The sequence below is a fragment of the Orcinus orca genome, chromosome 17 (genome assembly GCF_937001465.1).
Source record: "Orcinus orca chromosome 17, mOrcOrc1.1, whole genome shotgun sequence".
In the NCBI taxonomy this organism is placed as follows: Eukaryota; Metazoa; Chordata; class Mammalia; order Artiodactyla; family Delphinidae; genus Orcinus; species Orcinus orca.
Window position 1 is genome coordinate 32,480,384 of NC_064575.1, and position 12,278 is coordinate 32,492,661.

Consider the following 12,278-nt stretch of genomic DNA (forward strand, 5'->3'; position numbering starts at 1 on the left):
AAAACAAAACCTATGGATGGAGACCTACATGAAAGATGGAAGAGTATAATAATGGCCAGAGTACATTACTGTGGCAGAAGCAGCAGCCCTTAAGGAGGACAACTTTATAAATTACAAATTGGATTTAAATAGACAGGGAATTGAAAGTGGAGACATTATTTTCTGCAGAAGATGATGGACAGGGGAGAACAAAGAAAATAAAACTGAGATTGTTAGCAAAATACAATGCTAAGCATATAAGTTAGGACTGAGTCCTTAACTTTCATTTTTATTAATGAGTGGGTGAGTACAGATTACTGACTACACAGAACCAAACCTGGGAACACATTTTATATTTATGATCTTTGTGCCTAAAACTAGATTCTCCTGCAATTTAATATGACACTAGGACAATGACTGGCCAAGTTTTAGATTAATCACTCTTACACAAAGATTTTTCATTCATATAATCTCAAACAAATACTGCGTCACCAATTAAGTTCCAGATCCTATGCACTCTGGCTGAAGATATAAATATCTTGCAAGCCCAGCGTCACTTTCCTCTTTCTCTGGTAACAAATCACACTTTCTATTATGACAATGGCCCCAGTTATCGGCCCAGGAATAAACACTTGACTCAGGAAGAGCCAATTAAAGCCCTCCTTTAGAGTCGATCGAGAGCTTTAAGGTTAGAGTATTTCAATCTTACGAAATTTTTGTAAAACAAAATTATTTCAAAATCGACTAATTATTCTTTAAGTTCTAGACACTGCATTCTGTGACTAAGAGGACAATTTATTTGCCGTCGTTTCTGCTCTGCCCACTTTATGTTTCTGTTATTGTGATAAAGGCAGTGGGGAATGGCAAACCAATTCTGATTCATTCAACACATGAGTGCTTCTTAGGTACAAAACACCATTCTGAACATTGTCCGAGGTAAAAAGATAAATAATACCTAGCCCCTTACCCTCAAGTTACCTCCACGTGTATTTTATGTATGTATACCCATACAATTAAGAAGTCTTTGGATGTTTTATCTTCAAGAATAATTCAGATAATGGATTACTTGAATATCAAACATTTAGGGTTTAACAGATTTGTTACTTATAGACGTTGTATCATGGATTTAAAAGACCATAGCAAGCGGGCAGCGGCGGGCGGAGCGACCGAGGGGGCGGCGCGGGCTGGGCGGCGGGTGCGGGGTCCGTGCTTCCTCGCGGTGGAGGGCTGGGGTTCGCCGGGAACGCCGGGTTGCTCCGCGTTGCCAGGTTACCGAGCGCGTGCCCCGCGCCCGCTCTTCCGCCCGGGCCGCCCTCGGCGCCGCCTGAGCCGCGGTGCGGGCTGCGCGGGGCGCCGGTTCCGCGGAAGCCTGGGTCGCGCGCTGCGTGCGGGACTCTCGTCGCTCGTGGACGGGGCGCGAGCGCGCGGGGGACGTAGGGCGACGACCTGGGCCTCCCCGGCGCTCCGGCTCCGCTCAGGGCGCCCGCTCAGGGGCCTCTGGCGCGAGGCCCCCTTCGTGGTCAAGATGGCGGCGCCCAGGCGGGCCGCGGCGAGGTGAGCTGGAGCCGGGCCCGGAGAGGGGCGAGTCTGCCACGCCCAGGACTTGGACCCCGGGCTGGTCTCCCGTCTCTCGGGGAGCGGCGGGTGAGTGGGCGCGGCCGCGCGTAGGTCCCTCTCGTGGGGTGGTCAGCTCTCCGTGCGTCCGCAGACTTCTGTCGTCTGATAGTCAGATCTGGGGTGGCCCAGGTTGGAGGCGAGGGTGCTTGATTGGGGAAACCTGAGGGGTTTAAGGACTCTATTGGGATCGTTTCAGACCCCAGCAAGAAGCTGAGCAAGTTTCCTCCTGACTCTCTTCCCGGCTAAGTTTTCTGCCTTCTCTGAAGGCGCCAGCTTTTCTGAATCACCTTGTTCCCCGGGGGGGATACAGTTGGTGGTTCTGACCGTGGAACGTAGGACCCGGCGCGGGGAAGCCTGAGCTGGTTCTAGTTACTTTGTTTGCAAAGCACTTGTCTTGTCTTTGGAATCTTTGTGTATGTAACCAACGTTGGGAAGAGCCAGCGTTTTCTCCTCCAAAACACTGCGAGGGGTAACTTTATACGTAAGAAACAAGTGGGCGTTCACATCCATCTCTTTTCCAACCACTGAGTTTTGGTTGTGTTTCCTTTAAGTTTGTCTCGTTCTGAAGTTATAACAAAACAAAAACAAAAACAAAAAAAAGGCCATAGCCAATTACACAAAGTATACTCTAGTCTCAGTCCTGCCATTAATTAGCTTAAGTCATTTAATTTTTCTAGGCCTCATTTTTCTCATGTGATGTTTTTTCTTTGAAAAAGTATAGTTTCTGGAAGTCTCTAATCTCTGTGTCATAGTTCAGCTTGGAGAAAACCTGTTCTTATCCAAACTCCATGACATTGTATTTCCAGCTCCAACTTTGGACTTTGAGTGAGTTGGGGGCAACTTTTTAAGGATATTTTCACACCGCTTTTTTAGTTAATATCAGTCTAGCTGACTTGTCATACTCAGACTTTCTCCCATATTCTTTTACCAGTGAGTTCCTTAGTCATATATATAAAGACTGTTGTGGGAAAAATGACCTCCTGGGTCAGCTTACTGCATGGTCATCGACACAGGGCAGGGAGTAAGATTCTGTGGATTTTACAGAAGCAGATACAGGTTTCATTATCCATGTCCTCTCCCCTTTCATCTTACAAAAACAGCAGGCTTTTCTTGGAGCACTGCCAGATAATGCCATCCTGCCTCCTCAAGAGCCCCGGGGATGAGTCGCCCAGGGACTGAACTCCAGTAAAGCAGGTGATTGGCTCATGGGTAGGCATCTGACCTCGGCTAAGTCTGTCAGACTGCTCCCCAGGACTTTTGTCTCAGAGCAAAATGGAAGAATTGTCTTTTCTCTCTGGAATTTCTAAGCTGGGGAGATATGACTCTGGGACTCCCAGTGACCATCCAGCACAAGAAGAGACTTTCTGTAAAATAAAGTCTTGCAGAGGTAAGCAGGGCTAAGCAATGGAGAGAGAGCTGGAACCCTGCTGATACTCTGGAACTTCCAGATCCAGCTGTATCTGAATATGGCTGCATCCCTGAATTTCTAGTACTTGTTTGTTGAGGTTGTTGTTGTTGTTGTTTGGTTTTTGTTTTTAAATTTCCTTTGACTATTTTGAATTTGTTTTCAGCCATGTGCATTTGAAAGCATCATAGCTAAAAGAGCTAATTTCCTACATTAATGTCAGGTTTGCTGACTGGCATTCCTTAAGTGAAAAATAATATCCGCTATTTTCTTTAAATAAAATCCTTCTAGCTCAGGTTTGAGATATTCAAAACTCTGCCTCCTACCCCCCTTTTTCCAACATTTACTGTATCACCTTGAAGCATTTGTGACCACATCTTTCCCATCTAGATGCAGTTGAGAGAGAGAGCATAGACTTCTCATATAAACTGCAACCTATACGCCTCCTACCTGGAAGCTTTAGAACATACTTGATTCTTGTCATTAAAGCAAATCTTTTGTTGTTGTCTCCAGGGCACAGAAGCATTTTCATGGCATAATGGAGTACAAAGTACATTAAGCCTAACTCTACTTCTCATCCTCTTTTACTTTAAATAGGCAGAAAAGAACAACCTCAAACACATTTTCCCAACAAATAAAATACATATACGATTATGTTTAGAAGACGTTTATGCAACATATAGTTAGACTGATTAATTAATGGACCTTTCGCCAATTGGCACAGTAAATATATATGTTCAATGTGCTCAATTAAAAAGAAGACAATAACATATTTTTACAGGTTAATTATCTGAGAAGAGTATTGTGCCAGCACACTTGATACTACAGTATTTCATGCTTGACAGGTAATCTTCTTTCAATTATATTTACTGCTAAATGTTTCTTGGATCAAGCTATTAAATTATAAGGTCAAAAGTAAAATGACATGAAATTACAATGATAAAGGGACACATATCCCACTTTATGAGAATAGAAGTTCTAATTTCTTTTCAGTACTACTAGTCGTGACCACAGTACTAATTTGAGCCCTTACTATGAGCCACTGTGCCCATATACATTTAGTTCTTACAGTAGTTCTGCAAAGGGCATATAATAATCCACAGTGTAAAGCTGAAGAAAGTGATTCTCATAGCTGAAAGTCACATAGCTGGTGAGTGGCAAAGTCTAGATTCAAACTTAGAGTCGTCTGACAATGCCCAGGTTGTTGACCACTATGTACACTGCTCAATTGTTGCACCAATAAAGAAGTGCTTGAAATAATTATAGATTTGCCTACCCTGAAACTGCAGTGATTCAAAGACATCAAAGTTGCCAGTTGCTTAACCACATCTACTTACAGTAAGAAATTACATTTTATTTCATTTCTAAAACAAGATTAATTCTGCAGGCCCATCGAAACTTGAGCCCACAAATCCTACCTCCAAATGAAAGATGCTTGTTTTCCATTATTCAACACATGGCCCTGTACAGAGGCAATAAATATATAGTAGAATTTTCATTCAAATAAATGAGAGGAGAGGTTTCTTCTTGTCCTGATTCAGTGCCCATCATTATGGATTATGATGGCTCTTCCCAAACTTTACTTCATTCACTCCACTCTTTCTACAAAACTCCAGTAATGGAATTCATCATTCAGATATACGTGCAAAGCGAAAGGACTGTATTAATACAGTTGCTGAAAGTCAAGTTGATAGAGCACAGGAAATACATCCTAATAAATGCAACATTAATGTTTGTGTGGGCCTTGGAGTGAGGGGTAGAAGAATTTTCAGTTTAATGGAATATTTTGCCTCTTGCTATGAAAGTGTGGCTTAATAGTCTTGTAATTGGTCATTTACAGAATCCTCCATCTCTGGGTTTCATGCTTTCTTTACTCTGCAGCTGTTGATTCCTTCTCTTGTTCTGGATGGAAGATAGCAACGAAGCCACTTCAAAGGGCTCAGCCTGCCTTTTTGTGTTATTGTTTAGATGGAGATATTTCCATTTATTAAAGCACACTATTTAAACATTTTTATCATGTTTCAAACTTGACTGTGTCCTGAAGGTATGAGCACAGGCAGACATAATGGGGGATGTTTTCCAGGAGAGAACATACCCTTATCAAAGGAATTATCAGAATTTTCATGTATGGATTGAGAATCAAATTCTGGAGTTAGACCTGAATTTAAATTCATACTCACAACTTATTACCAGTCTCATCTTGATCAAACGGTTACCACACTTCTCATCAATTTCCTTATCTTTGAAAGCGGAATAAGAGAAGTATGCCTGGTGGAGTTATACATAAAGCTCATTTGATAGAATATTCATAAGGATTTTGCACAAAATATACATGGAAATATTTTAGCACCGAGTTTAGCATGCGATTCGTCTTCAGTACATTTAAGAGCTATTATTTTATTATTATGCTATCATCAAATATCACTATTACTTAAATGTCATTATTGCTAACATTGCTGTAAAACTACCGCAATAACCCATGATGAATTCCCCTCTTCTGTTTCTTTTGTTTAAATGGAAAATATATATATAAATGTAGACAGAGAAGACTTTAGTGATCCTATTCAGTGGCGTGAGAATTTCCATGGCACTGATTAAAACAAATCCTGAATTGCATGGACTTAAGATAGCAGAGAGGGGCTTCCCTGGTGGCGCAGTGGTTGAGAGTTCGTGACCCGATCCGGGAAGATCCCACATGCCGCGGAGCAGCTGGGCCTGTGAGCCATGGCTGCTGAGCTTGCGCGTCCGGAGCCTATGCTCCACAACGGGAGAGGCTGCAACAGTGAGAAGCCCGCGTACCGCAAAGAAGAAAAAAAAAAAAAAAAAGATAGCAGAGAGGCTAAGAGATTTGAAGTTAGACATCCCCAAGTGTGAATTCTACTGTGACCCTCTTCTAGCTCTACAACCTTGAGGAAGTTACTTAAACTTTCTGAGCTTTACTACTAGTTTCCTCATCTGTATCTTTTTCAGGACTATTTATCAAGCATCTTCCTGTTCTCTATGCTTGGACGTATCAATGAATAAATCAGACAAGAGCCTTTGCCTGCGTGCTCCTTCTTGCATGCTTTCTCCCTCCTTACACTCTCGTGTGGAAACGGATGTTATAAATAAATTCTATGCTTTGTCACAGGTTGATGGGCGCTACGGGATAAGGAAAAGGATGTGAAGCTCACTGAAGAGGCTTGGGTTGGGAGTGCTGGAGGAGTGTACAGGTAGGTTCTGATTTTAAATAGGGTAGTTAGGGTGGATTTTATAAGTTGACATTTGAGCAAAGACTTGAAGTGAGGGAGTTGTCAGAATGTATGATGGGGAGACCACTCCCTGGGAGCAAGAATAACCAGTCCCAAAACTCTAAGGCAGAAATATGCCAGGCAGCTTGGAGGAATATCAAGGAGGCCACCCTGGCTGACTTAGTCAGTGGGGAGGAAGAGACAGCAGGAGGGCTGGAGGTCGGATATGTGATGGGATGGATTGGGTAAGTCCTGGGAGGCCATCACATGCATTGTGTCTTTTACTCTAAATGTAGGCAGTCAGGGGCAGGATTTTAGCCGAGGTGTGGCATGAACTGTCTCTTGTTTGAAAAGCATAACTCTATCTGTGGTCTTGAGGATGTGGGGAGAGAGTGGAGTCAGGGAGAATCTCGGGAGGCGACTACAAGATCCTCGAGGTCTATGTTGGTGGCCTGCACCAGGCTGCTAGCGGCTGGTAATTCTCAGAATTGGCACATTGGGAAGGTTGTGACAGCATTTCGTGGTAGATTGAATGCAAGAATGGAAAGGAAGAGGGGGTCAAGGGTGAATTCGAGATGTAGGGCCTGGGGAACTGGAAAGGTGTGGTTACTGTCACCTAAGATGGAAAAAGTTTGGGGTAGAGCATGTTTGGGGGATTAAAGACCAGTTTTGGAGGTATAAGATTTGAGATGTTTTCGTGACGTCCAAGTAGAGATGCTGAGTACACAGTTGGATACACAAGTCTGCAGTTCTGAAGAAAGGTCTAAACTAGAGATACACTTTAATACAATGGAGATACTAAGAATAATTACATGGAAGTGCTATTTTAAAGATAAAATGAAGTAATGCAATTAGCACTCTGTCTTCTCAAAACATTTAATAACTGTTAGCTAAAATAATTACCTGAAATGAAAAAATACCTATAGTTTGTTTTGTTGTTTGCAGTAAAAGTGAATAAAATGTCACAATTATTTTAATAGTATTTGTGACACAGTAGTTTTAGTTAAGATACCATGACTACAAAACATTTACAATAAACCTTTCAGTCTCCTGCTTTTCACTCTGATAGGGTACTTGGAACCATATTTTGTAAGGTTTAAGTAAGTTGTCATAGGGTACCTCTTTAATTAGAAGTAATTCTGAACTGCCTAGTTCCATGCAGTTTTATATACATATATGTATAATTATTATTTTATGATTTATCAAACTCAGTTGAAAATTTGCATCACTGATATACATTAGAATTTAAGCATTTACCCAGGTATTCAAGGAAAAAAATGTACTTGTCTTGTAATTTCCATAGGGGTACTTACTTTCACATCTCCCCTTCACTTTGCAATTGCAAACATGGCAGGGGAAATATTATCTTACTGGTCTTTGAGTTCCCCTTAGCTATCTGCAAGTCCTTAAACAGCCTTTGTGGCTTAACCAAAATTCTCTTCCATCTTCATTCCGCTAACAGATATTGGTCTAAGCATGTACTTATACTAAAAAATGCATGACCACGTTGTCTCTACACATCTATAATTTTATGTTAACACTATCATTATGTAAGCTATACTTTAATTGTAATTATAACAGATTTTATGTCAACACACATCCATTTCTAGTGTTCATCTGGTGTTCAAGGGGAGAGCAGCATGTCGTAAATTTTATCAAAATATAACATCTGAAGACTAGAACAGAGGGTAATTGTGTAATTCTGTGTTCACTCTAATTAAGTTCAGTGGAGTTGGCATAATAGAATTAAGATGAAAAAAAAAAAAGACATTGAGGTACCATGGCTCCCTCTCCTAACACACCCTTTTCGTATCTGAGAGCAGAGACTCAGCACCTTTCTGTACAGAAATGGAGACAGGAAGAGGCCAGAGGATGAATGACAGGCACGAATGAGGTGGAACTTTGAAGAACAACATGGAAATGAAATACTTCTTTTGTATTTGGTAGGTGGGGAAAATGTACCAGCGTGTATGCCTACTGGGACCACGTTTTCCAGAACAGTTAAGCCCAGTGTCAACTGTGCTGTCCCACCTTCCTCGTAAGTAGGAACATACTGTTACTTGAATCTTTGCTTCCTGTTTCTTGATAGCTGGTTGAGAAGATTATCACAGGAACTGCATCTTGTTGGCAAATACACTGTTTTGAAATGATTGACACTCACTGAAGAGTGGCAACTCCAAGCTTGCTCTCTCTTGATCTTGGACTATTTAAGTCTGGAGTGCAGGAGTGGGTTATGGGGAAAGACCATTGGAATTCTTATGTCTTCAGCATAATGGTTATAGCATAATGGTTAGGAATGTAGGTGCTGGTTCAAATCTCTGCTTTCCACTTGCTAACCATATGAGCTTGGGCAATTTACCTGATTACCTGAACCTCAATACTCCTGCCTATAAAATGATGTTAATAATATTTCATCCCCATAGACTTGTTTTCAATGTTAAAATGAAGTCACTTACACCAAGCACTTAATACAATGCCTAGAGCATAGTAAAGTCTATTATTATTACTATTACTACTACTACTACTATTATTATTATTACTATCACGATGCCAGGTGCTGTTTTTCGTATGTGCCTTATTCCATTATCTTCTGCCCTGTCCCCCCATTTCTGTCTTGTTTCTGTACAAGGGTAGGTTTGTCACAAAGCATTTTCTTTCCCTAGTGTCTGACTCTTAGTCATCAAGGTGACTGATCCACGACCCGGCATTCATTGCTGCTCGTTGAAGCAACCCATTTTGAGAAGGGGAGTTGGATATTGATGCCAAGTTGGGTCAAGGAGAGAGAATTTTCTCTCTTCTGCACTCAGCTAAGTGAAATATTCAGGCCTCAGAAGGAGAATCAGGCAAAGGGCAACATGCTTAATTTCATACCTTAGTGATTAAGAACAAGTCAGACTGGCTGGATTTGAACTCATTTCCGTCATGTACTGACAAGGGGATCTTAGGTGCTTTTGTAACCCGTCTGAGGCTCAGTCAACATCTGAAAGAGACGAATAACATTATCAGGACCTAGCGTATAGCCTCGTTGTAATAAGTGAGTAAATCCTTTTAAAACGTTCAGCACGTTGTTTCGCATATAAACACTTAATAAAATTTAGCTTCTTTGACTACTACCGCTGCTAATATTATTAAGTAGCTGAGCAGATCCAAGGCCCATTTTTTTCTTAGATTGCACATAATCGTTTGGACAACCAGCTCACATTGATCAACCGTTGCTTATATATAAACCCCCATGAACCCAAAGGTGCTTTAACTCTCTCCCAGTCAGAGCCTGTTCTGGGGGCAGAAGCAACACCGGCACTACCCCCGTCATCTTTGCCTTTATTGTCACTACACTCGCCTGCCGTACTGAGCACTTTCTGTGTGCCAGGCACCAAATTTAGCCCTGCGTATGCACTATATCATGTAGTTCTCACACTCAGGTGGGAGACATTATCATCATCCCCAATTTTCAGATAAAGACGCCGAGGTGTTGGAAAGGTAAGAAACTTGACCCACAGCAAGAGATGGAGCCGGAGTATTCAAACCCTTCTCTCTGACCTCAAGAACCCTTAAATATTAGCATACTACTACATCCTGGTAAGAAAATCTGCTTCCAGCCACTCTGGTGAGAGTAGAAATGATTCTCAGTCCCCACATTCCTCTATTGCCCATGCCACCCTAGCCTCAGGACTAGGGGGGAAAGGAAGTGATCTCTTCAAAGAGCAGCCAAAGGGAACCTACTCCCTTCTGCCTTTTCGTAATCAACTAACCAATATTTTATTTCCTTCTTAAGAGTTCCCACGTGTTCCTTTTGGTACTTAGCTTGGCCTTTTAGAATTCTGACATTCTGTACATGACTCATCCACTGTATTTCATGTTAATTTATTGAGGTCAAGTATAGGGTCTTACTCATCCTGAAGTCCAGTTATCCCCTGTCACATCTAACTCTGTTCTTTTCTTCTTGTAGGACATCTGCAGATATTTATTTGAATTTTGTTGAATTGTTCTCATCAATAGTACATTAAAAGTTATACAGAAAGTGCTTTCTTATAAGGAAAACCATCTAAATAGATTTCTAGCTCTTTACTTTTTATAGCACTATTGTAGAGATTATAGATCTCCAGGTAATATTTTTTAGATTGAGTTCTTCATATCATCTTATTTTTACATATAATGATAAATCTGAATTTTCTCTATCAAAGCTCCGAGACTTCACTGGCTTGTAACTTAGCTTGTTGATTATGTGTGGTTGACTTTTCCATTTACAATGATGTTTGATCCTGGTAAGGATGGGGCTGGATAGGAAGGTACATCTTAGGGCCATCAATTGGTTTTGTAGAGAACTAACATAAAGATCTAAAGTCTCATCATATTTCTGCAGAACTCATGAATCATTTTATTATAATTCCATTCATTCAGGGAGTATAAAACCATTTTCAAATTGTTGTTCCTAATTTGTTCATCTTCTCTTCCTTAGTCTTAGTGAGAAGAGAGCAGGCTGAATGGAAGAAAGTCATTATGACCACTGGGGCCACTAGGGTAGGCATCAGTCCCAGAGTTTTGTTTTCATCTCTCCGCTATGAATATTGGCTAATGTCTTGAGTGCTTACTTGGTGCAAATTACTTAGCCGACCACGGCAAATGGATTGTGTCATTTCATCCCCTGATAGTCATACAAGTAATGTATGTATTATTATGATATCCCATAATGCATACATGGAACAGAGCCTCAGAAGTAGTTATTTGCTCACCAAAATATGGTAGATGTGGAATTTGGACTGAGGTCTGATAGACTCCTAAATCACTCCTAGTGATTTTTACCACGAAATTAAAGTTGTATACCTCTGGAGAGTAGATAGTTTCTAAAATTTCCTCAGCTCTAACGTTTTATAATTAAATTTTTGTCTGATGGCAAGCTTAACAGTTAAGATGGGTAGGAAGGAATGCCAGCCTGTTGAATGGAATTTCCCTGAAATAAACCTGTTTTATGACACCAGTTCACTCATTCATTGACTCAACATGTATTGAATGTTTGCTCTGTGCAAAGGCATTTTAGGCATCACAGTGGAGTGAGTGCCCCTTCCATAGACTCTCCTGCAGCACTCAGAGAAGTCTTGGACTGGTTTGCCTGTTATGGAATGGGGCTTGGTGATAGAAGCCTGGTTTGTCCTCCACTGATAAAACTAAGACATACTCATATGAGTTTATAGGCATCTTGAAGCCGTGGGATAGTAACACACATGAATCTTACCATTTTTGCCTGGGATTAATGATATAAAGGCTTTGGATTTGGGTATGGAAATTCGGTGCAATTATGGGTGTGTTGGTTCTACATATATATGGACATCACATGTCATCAACCTGCAGCTACCTGCCATTCTCACTACTCTTTCTTTTCACAAACCAAACAAGTACCTTCTTATCTCTCCTGTGGATAAGCTCTTGACAGTGGCACTAGGGCCTCCCTCAATAAGTACATCATTGGCTAAACCAGTGGTTTCTCAGATATGCTCATTGAACAACCCTTAAGGTGGATTGACATTCCACTGCCTAGAATAGAATATGGTGTTCTTTAGAAATCGGGGGGGGAAAATAGGCCACCAGATGTACTTTCTTTAATTTAAATTGTTTATATATATATGTATGAACAATTGTTATATATGTGTATGTATACTTGTTCATATATATGAATGATTTAAAATTGAAGAGGTAGATATATACACACATATATATATGTATATTTAAATTTTGGCTTCTGTTAGCAAGTAGTAAATTAAATTATTAGCAGATCCATACTGCAGGGAAATAACCAATCAGATTTCATTCAATAGCTTGCTTTTTTGTAGATTTATGGTTGTGATTTTATATCTGCAGGTATGTTTGCTGAAGAAAATATTTCTACCACTTTACACAAAATTAAATTCATTTAATACCATTGCGTCATGTCTCAAATGTCTTAATACAGTTTTAATCTTGAATTGCATCAGAAGTATGAAATTAGAAACATACCCCAAAATCATTTGAAGATACCATTACTTTCATTTCCCTTATACTTTTGAGACTTT

General features: G+C 40.7%; 1 protein-coding gene across 39 annotated transcripts in view; it reads left to right on the forward strand.

Annotated features, from left to right (window-relative positions):
• The first annotated feature begins 1,015 nt into the window (after positions 1–1,015).
• Positions 1,016–12,278, forward strand: part of LOC125961821 (AT-rich interactive domain-containing protein 1A-like) — a 469,905-nt gene continuing 458,642 nt past the window's right edge. For 4 of the 39 annotated variants that reach the window (XM_049700846.1, XM_049700849.1, XM_049700848.1 and 1 more), the window contains exons 1-3: positions 1,373–1,623; positions 6,132–6,213; positions 8,179–8,269. In XM_049700846.1, coding sequence (XP_049556803.1) covers positions 8,188–8,269 — 82 coding nt within the window. In that variant the 5' untranslated portion in view covers positions 1,373–1,623; positions 6,132–6,213; positions 8,179–8,187. Of the gene's footprint in view, positions 1,624–2,756; positions 2,806–2,831; positions 2,984–6,131; positions 6,214–8,178; positions 8,270–8,894; positions 9,010–9,686; positions 9,981–10,180; positions 10,230–10,690; positions 10,753–12,087; positions 12,110–12,278 lie in introns of those variants that run through there. The other 35 variants (XR_007472860.1, XR_007472857.1, XR_007472858.1 and 32 more) reach the window with 30 other exon arrangements.